The sequence below is a fragment of the Macaca mulatta genome, chromosome 5 (genome assembly GCF_049350105.2).
Source record: "Macaca mulatta isolate MMU2019108-1 chromosome 5, T2T-MMU8v2.0, whole genome shotgun sequence".
Classification (NCBI taxonomy): Eukaryota; Metazoa; Chordata; class Mammalia; order Primates; family Cercopithecidae; genus Macaca; species Macaca mulatta.
The window spans coordinates 57,927,143-57,946,260 of record NC_133410.1 but is presented as its reverse complement, the minus strand read 5'-3'; the positions used below and the strand labels follow the sequence as shown (position 1 = coordinate 57,946,260).

Below are 19,118 nucleotides of genomic sequence, written 5' to 3'. Positions count from 1 at the left end.
CACCTAGACTAATTTGACAAACATCCTTTGTCAAAGTAATCCCATTCCTGGGATTTTATACCACTAAAACATAAAATTAATAAGATATGCGTAAAACAAGCTGTATGCACTATGTTATTAACTGCAGTGTTATTTCTTTTTGTTTTAATTTACTTTAAGTTCTGGGATACATGTGCTGAACATGCAGGTTTGTTTTACATAGTTATACATGTGCCATGGTGGTTTACTGCACCTATCAACCCATCATCTAGGTTTTAAGCCCTGCATGCATTAGGTATTTGTTCTAATGCTCTCCCTAGTGTTATTTCTAATAACGAAAAAGTGGAAATAATATACATGTTTAACAATCGGAGCATAGCTGCATAGATTATAGCATGTCCACTTCAAAGAAAATTATGCAAGCATTAAACTAATAATCATGAAGAATACAGAATCACAAGGGAAACACATGGGAGAGGGTTTACAATCAGATATGCATTTATTTTTTTTAAAAGCAGAACATAAAATTATATAAACACTACAGTAACAAGTAAGAAAAAGTAAATAATGAAGAAAATCCATATGCTTGGTTCATGGAATTACAATTTTTAAATAACTTTCCTTTACCAATATGACATTTTTAAGACAATAACTAAAAAGTATAAAATAGGCTGGGCGCAGTGGCTCATGCCTATAATCCCAGCACTTTGGGAGGCTGAGGAGGGTGGATCACCTGAGGTCAGGAGTTCAAGACCAGCCTGACCAACATGGAGAAACCCCATCTCTACTAAAAACACAAAATTAGCCTGGTGTGGTGGCACATGCCTGTAATCCCAGCTACTCAGGAGGCTGAGGCAGGAGAATCGCCTGGGAGGCAGAGTTTGCGGTAAGCTGAGATCACGCCAATGCACTCCAGACCAGGCAACAAGAGAGAAACTCCATCTCAAAAAAAATATATATATATAAAATAAAAACAATGAGGGAGTTAAATTGTCAGTGGTTCTTAATTGAAGTAGACTTTAGAATTTAGAATTTAAAAACACTAAGTTCTACTTTGTGAAGATTGTGAGATGGGGTTGGGGCACTCATATACTTAAAACACATACATACACAACACCCCAACCCACCCCTCCACACTGAAATACACAGGTGATTCCGATGCATATAGATAGGTAAATTTTCATCATAAAGTTTCACATGGAGAATAAGGGAGGAGAATAGCTCCTCTAGCGAGGAGCTGAGCATTGCCTACGAGGCACTTTGGGTGATGAAGACCAGGCTGTTCTTAGCATGCACCTGGACTGTTGCAGCCACTGTCTTTAGCATTTGTAGCTTGTGGGCATTCTGAGGTATCGCCCTCCAGGCAGGATTTCTCCACAAGGCGGAAGGCCTCCAGGAACTCATTAATATCGATGTGGCCATCTTTATTGAAATCAATACTCCGGGCAAGGTCACAGATGCAGTCATCTGTAATGTCGATATTCATATGGGAGCTTAACAGCTTCCAGGTCTGCCTGAACTCGTCCAGTGAGATGAACCCTTATCAGAGGGAGGAAATCACTTCAGTGTGTTAGTCTAGTTTTTAATGTTCATTTTCTCTGACATTCTTACAAGGGCACCTGTTCCCTACTGCTTAACAGAGAGATACCCAAAGTCTAGTATCTAATTTAAACTTCCAAGAGGATCACACAAACCATTGGCTCACCAAAGATTTTCAGCTGGGAGCAATTTTGCTCCCCTCCCTCCAGGGGACATTTGGCAATGTCTGGAGACATTATTGTTTGTTATAACTAAGATGGAGGTGAGGTGCTACTGACCTCTAATAAATGTCAACAGTACCACTATTGAGAAACCCTGCATTTAATCATCTCAAACATATACTAATTTATTCTGGCCATTAAAATCCTTTGGACTCCATATATCTATAGTCAATTGATTTTCTACAAGGGTCCCAAGATCATTTAATGGGTAAAGAATAGTTTTTTTCAACAATGATGTGGGACAACCAGATATGGACATGCAAAGAGAGTAAAGCTAGACACCTACCTAACACTATATAAAAAAACTAACTCGATATGGATCAAAGACCTAAATGTAAGAGCTAAAACTCTAAAACTCTTAGAAGCAAACATAAGTGTAAATCTTTGTGACCTTAGGTTATGCAACAGTTTTATAGCTAAAAAAAGCTATAACACCAAAAGCATAAACAACAAAAGAAAAAGTAAATTGTACTTTTTCAAAATTAAAAACTTTTGGGTATCAGGCTGGGTGCGGTGGCTCACGCCTGTAATCCCAGCACTTTGGGAGCCTGAGGCAGGCAGATCACGAGGTCAGGAGTTCAAGACCAGCCTGGCCAACATGGTGAAACCCTGTCTCTACTAAAAATACAAAAATTAGCCGGGCATGGTGGCAGGTGCCTGTAGTCCCAGCTACTCAGGAGGCTGAGGCAGAAGAATCACTTTAACCCACGAGGCGGAGGTGGCAGTGAGCCAAGATTGTACCATTGCACTCCAGCCTAGGTGACAGAGTGAGAGTCCGTCTCAAAAAAAAAAAAAAAAACTTTTGGGCATCAAAGGATGCTACCAAGAAGGCGAAAAGACAATCCACAAAATCAGAAAAAAAAATTTGCAAAGCATATGTCTGATAATGTCCTAGTACCCAGAATATATGAATAACTCTTACAACTCAAATAAAAAGACAAATAGCTCAATTTAAAAATGGACGAAGGATTTGAATAGACATATCTCCGAAAGAGATATACAAATGGCCAATAAGCACATGAAAGTGTTCAACATCATTAGTTATTAAGGAAATGAAAGTCAAAACTACAGTAGAACAGGTATAATAAAAACTAAAAAAAAAAAACCCCACAAAAAACAAAAATGGAAAATAACAAGCGTTGGTGAGGATGTAGAGAAACTGGAACCCTTATACATTGTTGGTGGCAATATAAACAGGTACAGCTACTGTGAGAAATGGCTTGGTAATTCCTCATTTAGTTAGACATAGAATCACCATATGACCAAGCAATTACACTCCTAGGTATATACCCAAGAAAACTGAAAACATATATTGACACAAAAAGTCACACATGAATGTTCATAGCAGCATCGTTCATAGTAGCCAAAAGTAGAAACAATCCAAAGTCTATCAACTAATGACTGGATAAATAAAAGTTGTGTCCACACAATGGAATATTATTCAGTCATTAGAAAGGAATGAAAAACTGATACTGCTGCAACGTGGATGAATCTTGAACACAGGCTAGGTGACAGAATCCAGACACCAGAGGCCATATTTTGCATGATTCTGTTTATATCAAACGTCCAGAATAGGCAAATCCATAGAGACGGAAAGTAGATTAGTGGTTGCCAGGGACTCGTGGAGGAGGGATAGGGAATGAGGAGTAATTGCTAACAGGTATGAGATTTCTTTCTGGGGTGATTAAAGTGTTCTAGGCCATGCGCAGTGGCTCACGCCTGTAATCCCAGCACTTTGGGAGATCTAGGCAGGCAGATCACGAGGTCAGGAGACAGAGACCATCCTGGCTAACATGGTGAAATCCTGTCTCTACTAAAAATACAAAAAAAAAAAAAAAAAAAAAATAGCCGGGTGTAGTGGCACATGCCTGTAATCCTAGCTACTTGGGAGGCTGAGGCAGGAGAATCACCTGAACCCAGGAGTTGGAGATTGCAGTGATCCAAGACTGTGCCACTGCACTCCAGCCTGGGTGACAGAGGGAGACTCTGTCTCAAAAAAAAAAAAAGTTCTAAAATTAGATAGTGGAGATGGTTATACAATCTTGTGACTTTACCAAGAACCACTAAATTGAGTACTTTACACAGGTGAATTATGTGGTTTGTGAATTATGCCTCAAAAGAAACCAATAATAACATTGAAAAAAGCCTTTGGACCATTGGGGGAACAGGATGTGGGGGAACAGGATGAGGATGTACAGGACCTCACCATACATTTTTTTAGTAACTTCCTGTGAATCTATAATTCTTTCAAAATTTAAAGTTAAAAAAAAGTTTTGGGAGTGAGGTTGCAAACGCCTTTCTATTCTAAGCACTTTTCATTACTTTGTGGCTATCTTCGATGGTACTGTAAAGGATATCACATCTTTCTTTTGCTTTTTTTTTTTTTTATGACAGAATCTCAACTCTGTCACAGAGGCTGGAGTCCAGTGGCACAACCTCGGCTCACTGCAACCTCCACCTCCCGGGTACAAGCGATTCTCCTGCCTCAGCCTCCCAAGTACCTGGGATTACGGACATGTGCCACCACACCCGCCTAATTTTTGTGTTTTTAGTAGAGACTGGGTTTCACCGTGTTGGCCAGACTGGTCTCGAACTCCTGACTTCAGGTGTTCACCCGCCTCGGCCTCCCAAAGTGCTGGGATTACAGGCAGGAGCCACCATGCCCAGAGGATATCACGTCTTCTAATAATTATTTTTCCTATAAGAAGCTCTCATTCAGTTTGTCTTCATTCTTCTCTGCCCACTTCTTTCTCTATGGGCTGCTTATACTACTCAAGTACTTTCCTAGTTTCTGCCATTTATAAGCACTAATCTTCTTACCTTGCTCTCCAAATGCCTGAGTGGAGATGAATCAGGAAGGACATTAAGGGTTTGAGGTAAAATACTTGCAGTGCGTCAAAAGTGATAGAATAATGAGTGCCTTTACCTGAATGATCACTGTCTATGATCCTAAAAATGGTCTCCAGGTTGGATCGGTTTCGGTACAGTGTTTCCAGCAAACTTGATTGTATGTTCTGCAAGAAAAAATTCATTTTCCTTCTTTGTCATATGTTTAGGCTTCTTCCAATATATAATTAATACACAATCAACCCTGACAATCACACATTCTTGAAAAAATCTGAAAATATTTTGCCATCCCTCCATTCCCTCTACCCAGTTCAGCCCACCAAATAATCTAGTGATTTAAGAAGCACCTCACCCATGATGAAAATCTTCCAAAATTGACTGTGGTGATGGTTGCACACACAGGTTATGTATGCTTTGTCTAAAACGCTTGGGACCAGAAATGTTTTAAATTTTGGATTTTTTTGGACATTGTAATATTTACCTGTATATAATGAGATATCTTGGGTATGGGACCCAAGTTTAAACACAAAATTAATTTTTGTTTCATATACACCTTATACATCTAGCCTGAATGTAATTTTTGTTTGTTTACTTTGAGACAGAGTTTTGCTCTTGTTGTCCAGGCTGGAATGCAGTGGCCTGATCTCAGCTCACTGCAACCTCCGCCTCCCGGGTTCAAGCGATTCTCCTGCCTCAGCCTCCTGAGTAGCTGGGATTAGAGACATGCACCACCACGCCCGGCTAATATTTGTATTTTTAGTAGAGACGGGATTTCTCCACATTGGTCAGGCTGTCTTGAACTCCTGACCTCAGGTGATCTGCCTACCTTGGCTTCACAAAGTGCTGGGATTACAGGCATGAGCCATCATGCCCGGCTGCCTGAAGGTAATTTTATAAAATATTTTTAATAATTGTGTGCATGAAACAAAGTTTGCGTACATCGAACCATCAGAAAGCAAAGGTGTCAGATGTGGAATTTTTTACTTGTGGCATCATGTTGGCACTTAAAAAGTTTTGGACTTTGGAGCCTTTCAGATTTGTTTTTTTAAACAGAGTCTCGCTGTGTTGCCCAGGCTGGAGTGCAGTGGCATGGTCTTGGCTCACTGCAACCTCTGCCTCCTGAGTTCAAGTGATTCTCCACCTCACCTCCCAATAGCTGGGTCTACAGGCATATGCCACCACACCCGGCTAATTTTTGTATTTTAAGAAGAGAGGGGGGTTCCCCGTGTTGGCCAGGTTGGTCTCAAACTCCTGGCCTCAAGTGATCCACCCTCCTCAGCCTCCCAAACTGCTAGGATTACAGGAGTGAGCCACCACACTCAGCCGAATCGTACACTTTAAATGGATGAATTGCATGGTATGTGAATTATATTGCAATAACATTGTTAAAAGAAGTACCTAGCCCAAGGTTGCACATACATTACATATTCTATAAGTAGTTATTGAATAAATACCTTTTTAAGTAGGGTAAGCACCATGGTGTTGAGGAAAGAAAATGGGCCTTGAGGTAAGACAGACCTTGGCTTGAGTCCCAACTCAGTCGTTCTATGACCTCAGGCAAGTTGCTAACCGCTGTGGGCAGTAATGGTGCTGATAATATGTATCTCTTGGAGTGGTTTTGAGGATTAACTGAGGCAACGTATGAAAACCACTTAACACAAAGCCTGACACATAGAAACTCAAGAAATAGTTATTCCCCTTTCTCACCCATCCAGCTTTTTGGGTTATTACTAATTGGTTGTTTCTGACTCAAGTTCTCTCTAGGGAGTATCATAGGCCACAGGTGCTCTCATTCACCATTACCACACCGTTACCTCGTGGCTCAGTTGTTCCTTGGCCAAGTTCTTCAGCCAAGACTTGTACTCCAGCATGTTGTCTGCTGAGCTGTTCACCAGCTGTGACCTCAGCATCCGCCATGGCAGTCCTAAATGCAACACAGACTCCACCGCTGCTGCCCAGTCACTCAAGGTGATCAAACCTACAGGTGAGAGCGAACTTGTTGACTTGTCACCTAGAAGTCTAGTTTCCTGCCCAATGGTGTGTATATTTTTATCCTGACAGCCTTCTTACTATCTGCAGGTAATAGAAATAATGGGGACTGTCACTATTTTTGTTGGTAGTGGCAAAGTTGGTTGGAAGCTAGGCTTGCCAGATAAAATACAAGACGTCCAGTTAAATTTTATTGAAGACAGACCATAAAGTACATAAAAGTGCCAAATATTGCATAAAAATTATTTGTTGTCTATCTGTCTGTCTAATTCAAACTTAATTAGGCATTTTACATTTTTGTTTACTGAATCTGGAAATACTTCTGCAAGCCACATAAGAGTCTTGTAAATAATATCATAAAACATTATATACCTACACACTGGTTATTTAAAAAAAATTAAACCACCTAAATTCCTTGGAATAGATCATTCACTGAAACTCTTGGAAGGCTACAGTATGTGTACATGAAAAGATATTACTATGAATTCATAAATGTTACTGCTGTTTTTAAATAGGGATATATTTAGTCAATGTCCATTAGAAATTCCATTAGTTGAGCAGACAACATTTCTAGCTTGGCTAATCATGAAATAGCTAAGCACACACTCAACTTCAACAAGTCAAGCCATTGGTCTTTTGCCAGTCTTATACTCTTATAACTTCTCCCACTTGTCCTTTGCTTGGTTCTGGCCATGTTACCCTTCGCTGACTCTATTTCTTTTCACCCTCTCTATTTGGCCAAGTTCATATTTTGTTAAATGCTTAGAATTTTAAAATTTAGTTAGAATAAATGAGACATTAAGTTGAATAAAATGGAGGATATAGCCAAAGGGGACTTTGGGTCACTCATTAAAGCAACAAATATTTATTTGCTAACTAGTGTAAGACAGAGATTTTCTGGCTAGCTTCCCTCCTCTGTGAATCTTTAACTTCATCATTCTTACCGACTTTATCTGCATCATGCTTCTTAAATTCACTGAGAAGATCTGAAGAATGAGCAAACAGCTTCTCCCTCAGAGCTCTCAGAGCCGACTCCTCCACTCTGCTAATCCTGGGACAGGAGATGAAAAAGCAACATTTTAACACACTGGTATAGAAGAAATACTTGGAGATTTTACTATATTTCTACTCTCTCTTTCTTAACTTATCAGTCTCCCAAGAGCTCAGTTCTTGAGGGAGAGCTCCTTTACTCTTCCCTGTTGTACACAAACAGGATGAGCATGGGGAACGCCGCTGTCCTTCCTGGTATGGGACAGTGGTTAGAGAAGTTCTGGAGAAAGATCACCTCTGTGGTAAAGTTATCTCATCATCCTGTGCTTCAATTTCCCCACCTGTAAAACAGTGATTAAAACGGTACCTATCTCTACCACACAGGATTATTGTGAAGATTATAATATTTCATGTACGGCACTTAGAAGAAAGCCTGGCACATAGAAAGCACTCACCAAATAGTATCTGTTATCACAATTATTATGCATTCCTTGTAATTTATTATCATGTGAAACAGAAGGCAAAATTTATGAATAACAAAATAACACTAGTTTAGTTTTTTCATTCTTATTGGGTCAATAGAACAATGCTGGGCACAGTACTTGGCTTAAAGCAAGTGCTCAATAAATATGTGTAGTTGAATGAACAAGAATATAAAAAGAGGTTTGGGGTGGTGGCTCATGCCTGTAATCCCAGCACTGTGGGAGGCCAAGGTGGGTGGATTCCTTGAGCCCAGGAGTTCAAGACCAGCCTTGGTAACATGGCAAAACCCCTCTCTACTCAAAATACAAAAAAAAAAAAAAAACCAGCCAGGCGTGGTGGCGCATCCCTGTAGTCCCAGCTGCTCATGGGGCTGAGGTGGGAGGATCACTTGAGCCCAGGAGGTAGAGGCTGCAGTGAGCCAAGATCGCATCACTGCACTGCAGTCTGGGTGACAAAGTGAGACCCTGTCTCAAAAAAAAAAAAAAAAAAAAAAAGGCCGGGCGCGGTGGCTCAAGCCTGTAATCCCAGCACTTTGGGAGGCCGAGACGGGCGGATCACTAGGTCAGGAGATCGAGACCATCCTGGCTAACACGGTGAAACCCCATCTCTACTAAAAAATACAAAAAACTAGCTGGGCGAGGTGGCGGGCGCCTGTAGTCCCAGCTACTCAGGAGGCTGAGACAGGAGAATGGCGTAAACCCGGGAGGCGGAGCTTGCAGTGAGCTGAGATCCGGCCACTGCACTCCAGCCTGGGCGACAGAGCGAGACTCCGTCTCAAAAAAAAAAAAAAAAAAAAAAAAAGAATATAAAAAGAGATAAAAGGTAAGCGTACATTACTTGTAATATCTTACTGAGGAACCAATCATTCTATAAATAATGACCAGATAACCTATCTTTTCCAGTGTTAAAAGTTAAAAAAAATTAAATCATGTTTGATGAAAATCTTACTGCAGTTGAAGGCATTTAACATGACAGTCTTTAAGTGGGCTACATAGACCCTTGAAAGAATGTGAACCGGCTGGGCGCGGTGGCTCACGCCTGTAATCCCAGCACGTTGGGAGGCCGAGGCCGGTGGATCACCTGAGGTCGGGAGTTCGAGACCAGCCTGACCAACATGGAGAAACCCCGTCTCTACTAAAAATACAAAATTAGCTGGGTGTGGGGGCACATGCCTATAATCCCAGCTTCGAGGGAGGCTGAGGCAGGAGAATTGCTTGAACCTGGGAGGCGGAGGTTGTGGTGAGCCGAGATCGTGCCATTGCACTCCAGCCTGGGCAATAAGAGTGAAACTCTGTCTCAAAAAAAAAAAGTGTGAACCTAGCCTGGCATGGTGGCACATGCCTATAGTCCCAGCTATTTGGGAGGCTGAGGTGGGAAAATCACCTGAGCCTGGGAGGTCGAGATTGCAGTGAGCAAGATCGTGCCACTGCACTCCAGCCTGAACAACCAGAGTGAGACTCTGTCTCAAAAAAAAAAAAAAAAAGGTGTGAACCAGTTAGGCATGGTGGCTCATGCTTATAATCCCAGCACTTTGGGAGGCTGAAGTGGGAGGATCGCTTGGGGCCAGGAGCTCAAGACCACCCTGGGCAACACAGCTAGGCTGGGTTTCTTTACCAAAAAAAACTTTAAAATTAGCCAGGCGTGGTGGTGCATGCCTGTAATCTCAGTTACTTGGGAGACTATGGCAGGAGGATTGCTTGAGCCCAGGAATTTGAGGTTATGATCACGCTACTATACTCTGGCCTTGGTGACAGAGCAAGGCCCTGTCTCTACAAAAGGAAAAGAAAGTGTGAACCACCTAAAACTCACCCCAAATTTCACAGGTATGTGAGCATATGTGATATTTTGTAGACAGCTTGTTGTTTTATCAGAGGCTAACAGAAGCATGGGACTCCTAAAAAGTTTAAGAACCACTAGTTAGACAAAGCATTTAAGCTGCTCCTGGTAATCTGTAGTCATGGAGAGTTATGCAGGGATGGAGTAGGGCAATGCCCTTGAAAGCTATCTGGATGTAGAAGGCTTTCCTGTCCGTACGTCAAGCAACACTTAGTAAACACTTACTAAATGCAGAGCTCTACATGGATTATCTCATTCATCCCTCAACACTCATTGAAGAAGGAACAATAACATTAAGTCCATTATGCCCATTACGGCCAGAGATAGTAATTAGGTCAAGGTCACATAGCTACCAAGGAGGGAGGCCAGATATCCAACTGGCTGTGATGGCTCCAAGCTGGCTCTGCTATTATTGTGAGAAGTGGATTGAAACAAAAAGTAAATGAATTCTGACTGAGGATTCCTCTAAGAAGAGCATGTTATCAGGCCAGGCATGGTGGTTCACACCTGTAATCCTAGCACTTTGGGAGGCCAAGGCAGGAGGATCACTTGAGCTCAGGAGTTTGAGACCAGCCTGGGCAGAATAGTGAGACTCTGTCTCTACAAAAAATTTTAAAAAGTAGCTGGGTGTGGTGGTGCATGCCTGTAGTCCCAGGTGTCAGGTAGCTGAGGTGGGAGGATCTCTTGTGACCTGTCATCATGCCACTGTACTCCAGCCTAGGTGACAGACCGAGACCCTGTCTCATTTTAAAAAAAAAAAAAGCATGTTTTCTTGGCTTTATGGACATTGAGACATCATCAATTATGGTTGCTCAGTGACATTTCCCTCCTTTTTTCTAAGTTCTCCACTGTGCTCCTACAGTTGAAGTCACTGGATAAGTGATAAATCAGGTGATGTTATACTTATTTAATGCAATCAATGAAGGTTTCAAAGAGCTGAATGCTTTTTGACTATCTTATTGAAACACACTATTTCTAGGATTCTCTACAGTGACTCTTTTTGCAGAGACAACCCCTACATCCTATGGGATCACAGTTCTGTGCTCCAGGTACCAGGGCTCACCCCTGGAGATTCTAATTCGGTAGGGCTGGGTGAGGCTCAAATGGCTGACTTTTTATAAAGCTCCACAGATGATTTTGCTGCGCAGTAGGTCTGACATTCACTTGGTGAGTTTTTATTTTTACATAATTCTTCTTTTTAAGTGAGGCTGGCCTATATTTAATAACTTGAGAATGATTTAAAATAATGTACTTTTATAGCACTCACACAAGGGTAAATGCTAAATACTAACATGTTCTCTATCCACCTGATTCATGCTAACTTTGCCTATCTTAATTTCTAGCTCTGTTAGGCTGAATATTTAAAGAAGCATGTTTAGTGGCACTAAAACTGTATCTGTTAGCATCTTATATACTCTGAGGCCATCTTTGCTGTGGGAGGCAATATTGCATAGACATTAAAAGTGTGGGTTCTGAAATAGAATTGCATCGGTCAAGAACTACCTTCACTCAAGGACTAGCTGTGTGGCCACAGGTCAGCTGATTTAACCTTGGTTCTTTAATAATCTCCTCTACAAAACTGAAATTAATAACAATATCTGTTGCATAAATTCACTGTGAGACTACACATATAAATTCTTTATAACATTTTGTGGTGGTAATCTCTCAACTAAGAACTCAGAATCATCTCAGAAGCTACTATTTATTTATTTATTTATTTATTTAATTTTTGAGACAGAGTCTCGCCTGTCACCCAAGCTGGAGTGCAGTGGCGTGATTTCGGCTCACTGCAACCTCTGCCTCCTGGGTTCCTGTGATTCTCCTGCTTCAACCTCCCGAGTAGCTGGGATTACGGGTGTGTACCACCACGCCTGGCTAAATTTTTTGTATTTTTAGTAGAGACAGGGTTTCATCATGTTGGCCAGGCTGGTCTCAAACTCCTAACCTCAAATGACCCACCCGGCTTGGCCTCGCAAAGTGCTGGGATTACAGACGTGAGCCTCCATGCCCGGCCAAAAGCTACCATTCAAATGATATTATATGCTTCCTTCCAGAAAGAAAGGGGCCTCATTAACAAATATGTGCACTGAATTTCACCTGCCAAATCTCCAGACAGTGAAAGAACCTCTGGCTGTGGCTTGTAGGGGTAACACAAACCCGTTAAAGATGAGAGAAAATAGAAGAGTAACTTTAGAAAGACTTAGTGGTTTAGTAAGCAGACTTTACCCAAGACGCAGCCATGGAGAATAATTTCTTCTTCTTTTTTTTTTTTTTTTTTTTGTTTTTTTGAGACAGTTTTGCTGTGTCACTCAGGCTGGAGTGCAGTGGCACAATCTTGGCTCACTGCAAACTCCACCTCCCAAGCTCAAGCTATCCTCCCCGCTCAGTCCCCCAGGTAGCTGGGACTACAAGAGCACGCCACCACATCAGGCTAATTTTTGTATTTACTGTAGAGATGGGGTTTTGCCATGTTGCCCAGGCTGGTCTGGAATTCCTGGGCTCAAACTATCCTCCTGCCTCAGTCTCCCAGAGTGCTGGGATTACAGGCATAAGCCACTGTGCCCCACTGAAAATAATTTCTACAGAAAAAAAATTTGTTGCTCCCATTAATGACGGGTAGATAGAGCTATTAGCAGTGTGTGGAGGAGAAGGAAGAGACTCCTACTCTAATGTCTATCACATTAATAGAACTTCATGTGACATAGCCAAATTCTGAATTCTCACGTAGAATTTGGATAAATATAACGTTTGACACTTCATTCAAAGATTCTATAAACACTATAATTTTTTTCTGAAAACCACTCATTGAAAAGTCTTGCCTTTGCCTCATGGTGAGTGTGTTGGTCACCTTGTTAGCTTGATACTGCACGATATGTGGGGTCAGGGCTGGCCCCAGTTTGACATAGGCCCCTCTGTTGCTGCCAACTTCATAGTAGTTGGAGGCAGAAAAGATCGTTAATACCTACATCAAAACAGAAGAAAGAAAGGCATTCACATTCACTGAAGAAACCCTCACCCTCAATCCTACGTGGCCCAACTCAACTGCAGAGGCTGCCGTTTCTCCTAGTGCTCATCTGAGAAACCTTTCCTTCCTTCCTTCCTTCCTCCTTCCTTCCTTCCTTCCTTCCTTCCTGGTCATCGATGCTAACAGGGCAAGAGTTGTGACCCAAGTCATAGAAATTTGAATTCCGATAGTTTCACAATGTATCTTCTTCATATTTTTATCCCAACTGAAAATAGCAGGGGTCATAGAAAACACCATATTTGCTTCAACTTAGAGGCGAGCTGGGGCTGATAAACCAGGATGGCCATTGCAATGAGGAGGAAAATCAGTTCTGAGAGCTGATGTGGTGCCTTAAAGCAGAGTTTCCTACGGACGGTTGTGGCTCCTCAGATGCTGTATGAAAAAAGTTTTCACAGTCAATACCTTGGGAAATGCTAGATACTGTATCTCTTCCTGAAGATTTACAGTGGTAGGAAACTAAAGGTTCTTAGAAGTCCTGCAATAAAGAAACTTGTACAGTATAACCTAGTGGTATTAGGAGAGACAAATATTGTAGGATTTGAAGATGTCCAAAGATCAGTCAGGATGTTAATTGTGCTCCTGAGAAGATAAATGATGCTGAATCCCTGCCTGGGGAGCAGTGCAGAAATCCAATTACCCTGTAGGCTTTTTTGAGACATGTGACAGTGAGCCACATGACCTGAAGAATAGAGGTGTGGCTGGGAAAACACAGGCCTTGTATTTCCATTCATAAAACGGGACCATGTCACTCAGGCTATTGGTGGACAGTGGCCTCAATCAAACTTTGGGTATTAAAGAGGCTATAAGAGTCAAGGATAAATGACTGTAAAGGACCTAGTTGCTCTGAGCAAGTGGGTAACAAATACAAGGTCTGTAGGTTGTTAGAAACGGAGAGCCTTTGCTCATCCAGGCCTGAGCCCTTTGGACTACTTCGGTGACACACAAGCCTGTGCTGCTGCGGAGGGACCACCCACCTTGCGGTTGTGACAGAATTCATAGCCTTCAGGTTTGCATTCGTGTGAACGGATCAGGAATTGCAGGTTGTATTTTTGTAGCAACTGTTGTGTCACATCAGGCCCAAAATAACAGCCTCCTCCTCGAATAGTATTGGCCTTGCAGCCCTCTTGAGCCATGGGATCACTCCACAGGATATCTACAACCTGAGAAGACCAAGAGATGTTTTCCTTCCCCAAAACTAGATACATATTCATCCACAGGCATTCAGATGAAAAGAAGAGGAGGAGGAGGAGGAATAAAAATAAGTGAATAAATGTCCATGCAAGAAATATTTGTCATACATTTATATTTTGGACCTCTAAGGTTCCAGAATTTCATATTACTCACAAAATGAATGTGTGCATGTATACATATTCGTTGACAAGTATATACACACTTTCTTGAAAATAAATCTGATATGAAAGTTCAATATGTAAAACAGATGAAGTTGCCCTGCTAGAAGCTTTGATCATGGCCAGTAGTCTTCAGTCAGTGCCAATGCTCCAGACTCCTGGACATTTGCCCTAAAGAGAAGGCGCAAGTCCAGGGACTGGCAAGAGAGTCTCTTGCATATTCACAAGATCCCAGATGTGGTCCTGGGAAAGCGCAATTGACATTTTATTTCTTAAAGTAGTTTAAGAATTTTTTTTTCTTTTTTACAAATTGCAGAGAGGGCCAGGCTGTAATCCCAGTACTTTGGGAGGCTGAGGTAGGTGGATCATTTGAGGTGAGGAGTTCAAGATCATCTTGGCCAACATGTGAAACCCCATCTTTACTAAAAATACAAAAAAATGAGCCAGGCATGGCAGTGCAACACCTGTAATCCCAACTATTGGGGAGGCTGAGGCGGGAGAATCACTTGAACCCGGGAGAGGGAGGTTGCAGTGAGCCAAGATTGCACCACTGCTCTCCAGCCTGGGCGACAGAGTGAGACTCTACCTCAAACAAACAAACAAACAAATAAGTAATTGCAGAAGAGCTGAGCAATTTTTCTAACACTTCAGATTCTACCCTATTATTAATACTCAGGAAGACAGTAACTGCCAGTCATATACTACTCAGATGAAATAACTGAATAATTTTGGTTATTGACATTTAATACTTTCGTTTTTTGTTTTTTTGTTTTTTTTTCTTGAGACAGGATCTCACTCTGTTGCCCAGGCTGGAGTGCAGTGGTGTAATCTCAGCTCACTGCAACCTCCGCCTCCCAGGTTCAAGGGATTCACCTGCCTCAGTCTCCCAAGTAGCTGGGATTACAGGCGTGTGCCACCATGCCCAGCTACTTTTTGTATTTTTAGTAGAGACTGGATTTCACCATGTTGACCAGAGGCTGGTCTAGAACTCCTAACCTCAGATGATCCTTCCGCCTCGGCCTCCCAAAGTGCTGGGATTACAGGCATGAGCCACCATGCCCAGCCAACATTTAATGCTTCCTAAAAGTACTTTTGTAAAAGAAAACCTTCATCTGATTTGTAAATATCAAGACATTATCACTGAGTCAGTTTGCAAAAGGAAAGACCTACACTTTACAATTTCAATTCTAAATTGCTGTTGAAGCCCAGATCAATAACTCTGAGAGAACATAACCTAAATGCACCATCTCTTTTTCTGAGGCTTCTAGACTCAGAGTCAGTTGTAACTTCTCTTTCTCACTACCCTCCATCCAATCAATCAGCAAGTTCTGCTAATTTTAGCTCTTAAATAATTCTGAATTCATTTCTTTATTGGGTGAACTACATGAGATTGCCATTCTTATGGGTCAGAAATGGTTGAATACCAGCAAGTTCCTATAATTCTGTTAACAGTACTGCAGGCCAGGCACAGCGGCTCAGGCTGGGTGCAGTGGCTCACGTCTGTAATCCCAGCACTTTGGGAGGCCAAGGTGCGTGATTGCTTGAGCCTCAGGAGTTCAAGACCAGCCTGGGCAACATGGTGAAACGCTGTATCTTCAAAAAATACAAAAATTAGCCGGCCATGGTGGTGCACACCTGTAGTCCCAGCCATTGGGGAGGCTGAGGTAGGAGGATCATCTGAGCCTAGGAAGTACAGGCTGCAGTGAGTCATGATTACGCCACTGTACTCCAGCCTTAGCAACTGCAGTGACTTTGTCTCAAATTAAAAAACCAAAAAAACCAAAAAAAAAACAAGCTCACCGTAATCATCTCCCACCTGGATGGCTACAACAACCTTTTCAGGGCTCTCTCTGCCATAGTCTTCGTCAGTGAAGTCGGCTGCCTGAGCCATCTATTTTGGCAAGTAATGTTAGCGCCTACTCAATATCCGTTATCCTCTTCCTTCTTCCATACTGACAGAACTCTGGGTTTGGGGTGGCAGGGTGCCTCGCTGCATACTACTTACTCTCCAAGTCTCCCCTGCAGCTAGGGGTGGCCATGTGACATAGTTCTAGAGATCTGGGGACAGCTCTTGCCTGGTAACAGAGAAGAGAAGCTGCTGCCTAGCCCTTTTGGCCTTGAACTATGGCAGCTATATTGCTGACACATTAAAAAAAAAACACACACACACAATAGCATCCAACAAATCATAGCTTATCTTCTTACCCTATTGGTGCTCAATCACTAACCAAAGTATTATCAGGCAATAGAGCCTAACCGCCACACGTCCTCATCTTTTATAAAACTCTAAAACATGAGAGTCATTAGGCAAATACTAGTGTCCTTCTGGGGTATTGTAACTCCAGAGAGAGACAGAAAGAGGGGCCTCAAAACATGCCCTGAGTTTCCATGGAAGGAACGGGTTTGACCTGTTGGCAGCCACATGCTAGGAAGCAGCGCCTGGCCACGCTCACCTGCCTCCACTCCTCCTGAGTGGGCTTCTGCAACTCTCCGGCTTCAGAGTCTGCTTCTGAGGCAGAGCGGGAGGGCTCCTCTTTCTGTCCGGTCACCAGGAGGCCTGCTTGCTGCCGGCACCGCTCCAGCTCCAGTTCCACCGAGCTCCGCACCTGCCGGGAGAGCTCCCGCCCGTCCAGGCAACCGCCGCAGGGGATGCTGGAGGACCTGTTGGTTTTGCGGGCCTTGTAGGAGCTGAGCCGAAGGGGTGAAGAGGGAAGAGAGCGGCTTTGTGGGAGAAACCATGGGATGGGTTCCTGTGCAGAGCTCTTCCGGTTGGCTTTTCCCTTCTCCTCCATCTGCTTCTCACTCTTCTGTCTCGTTTTGCACCTCATGGTGGAAACTATCTAAACATGCCAGAAAGAGATACAGATGCTGGAATGAAACTGTAGGCCCAGTCGGGTGTGGTGGCTCACTCCTGTAATCCTAGAAGTTCGGGAGACTGAGCCCGCCGGATCACTCAAGCCCAGGAGTTCAAGACCAGCCTGAGCAACATGGCAAGACGCTTTCTCTATAAAAAATACAAAAAAATGGGCTGGTCATGGGGGCGCCTGCCTGTAGTCCCAGCTACTAGTGAGGCTGAGGCAGGAGGATCACTTGAGTCCGGAAGGTCAAGGTTGCAGTAAACTGAGATTGAACCACTACACTCCAGCCTGGGTAACAGAGGGAGACCCTGAGGAAAGAAAGAAGAAAGAAAGAGAAGGAAAGAAAAAGGAAGGAAGGGAGGGAGGGAAGGAGGGAGGAAGGGAGGGAGGGAGAAAGAGAGAGAGAGAGAGAGAGAGAGAGAGAGAAAGAAAGAAAGAAAGAAAGAAAGAAAGAAAGAAAGAAAGAAAGAGAAAGAAAGAAAGAAAGAAAGAAAAAGGAAGGAAGGAAAAAAAGAAAGAAAGAAAGGAAGGAAGGAAAGAGAGAGAGAGAGAGAAAAAAAGGAAAGAAAGGAAGGAAGAAAGAAAAGAAAGAGAGAGGCTGGGCGTGTAATCCCAGTACTTTGGGAGGCTGAGGAAGGTGGATCACCTGAGGTTGAGAGTTCGAGACCAGCCTGACCAACACAGAGAAACCCCGTTTCTACTATTTTAGATGGAGTGTCGCTCTGTCACCAGGCTGGAGTGCAGTGGCGTGATCTCGGTTCGCTGCATCCTCTCCCTCCCAGGTTCAAGTGATTCTCCTGCCTCAGACTCCCAAGTAGCTGGGGCTATAGGTGCGTGTCACCAAGCCCAGCTAATTTTTGTATTTTTAGTAGAGACGGGGGTTTCACCATGTTGGCCAGGATGGTCTCTATCTCTTGACCTTGTGATCTGCCCTCCTCGGCCTCCCAAAGTGCTGGGATTACAGGTATGAACCACCGTGCCTGGCCCAGGTAATTTTATTTTAAGGATTTTATTATCTGCTTCAAGCAGCATCCCTAACTTAACGAGATTGATAGTGTTATTATGTTTTCAGTCTTTTCCAAATAGGCGCTGTTCTGGGCACTTTCTGTAAATTAGTTGATTAACCCTCATACCAATCCTATAAGATAGCGTCTTTTATAGTACAGATAAGAAAACTGAGGCACAAAATACTAAGACTCTTCCAGGACTGAATCCAGATAGTCTGCCTCTGGAGCCCATACCTCTCTGTACTTCTCTCCCAAGTAGTCCTTGGACTGTATCATTTGCTGCATCACCCTCTCTCCAGACCTTGGCAAACCAAATACTGGGAAGTTAGCTTTTTGCTAAGCCACAGAAAATAAACTTTTCTTTAGCATTCTTTCCTAGAGTTCCTTCTTCTCTGTTTACAAAATTAAACATGATTCTTCCCATGAGATAATTTGCTGTACTGTGGCTTGCTGTCTCCGCCTCCAGACATACAAGCAGCTGGTCAGAACGTTTGAGTTGAAAGTTTGTGAGAAACATCAAGATACAACTGATGGCTAAGTGTGGCTGCTCATGCCTATAATCCCAACACTTTGGGAGGCCAAAGTGGGAGGATTACTTGAGCCCAGGAATTCAAGACCAGCCTGGGAAACATAGTGAGACCCTATCTCTACAAATAAACTTTTTTTGAGACGGAGTCTTGCTCTGTTGCCAGGCTGGAGTGTAGTGGTGTGATCTTGGCTCACTGCAGTGTCCGCCTCCCGGGTTCAAGCGATTCTCCTGCCTCAGCCTCCTGAGTAGCTGGGATTATAGGCGCGTGCTGCCACGCCCAGCTAATTTTCTTGGATTTTTAGTAGAGATGGGGTTTCACCATGTTGGCCAGGATTGTCTTTATCTCCTGACCTCGTGATCTGCCCGCCTCGGCCTCCCAAAGTGCTGGGATTACAGGTGTGAGCCGTGGTGCCCGGCATAAATTTTTTTTTTTTTTTTTTTTTTTTGAGACGGAGTCTTGCTCTGT

General features: G+C 43.0%; 1 protein-coding gene across 1 annotated transcript in view; it reads right to left on the bottom strand.

Annotated features, from left to right (window-relative positions):
- Positions 1–454: 454 nt before the first annotated feature.
- The window catches only part of PPEF2 (protein phosphatase with EF-hand domain 2), a 33,560-nt gene continuing 14,896 nt past the window's right edge, over positions 455–19,118 (bottom strand). The window contains exons 10-16 of the mRNA XM_001100042.5: positions 16,712–17,098; positions 13,884–14,069; positions 12,704–12,846; positions 7,520–7,626; positions 6,401–6,564; positions 4,666–4,753; positions 455–1,518 (exon numbers count right to left, since the gene is read on the bottom strand). Coding sequence (XP_001100042.3) covers positions 1,265–1,518; positions 4,666–4,753; positions 6,401–6,564; positions 7,520–7,626; positions 12,704–12,846; positions 13,884–14,069; positions 16,712–17,098 — 1,329 coding nt within the window. The 3' untranslated portion in view covers positions 455–1,264. The remainder of the gene's footprint in view (positions 1,519–4,665; positions 4,754–6,400; positions 6,565–7,519; positions 7,627–12,703; positions 12,847–13,883; positions 14,070–16,711; positions 17,099–19,118) is intronic.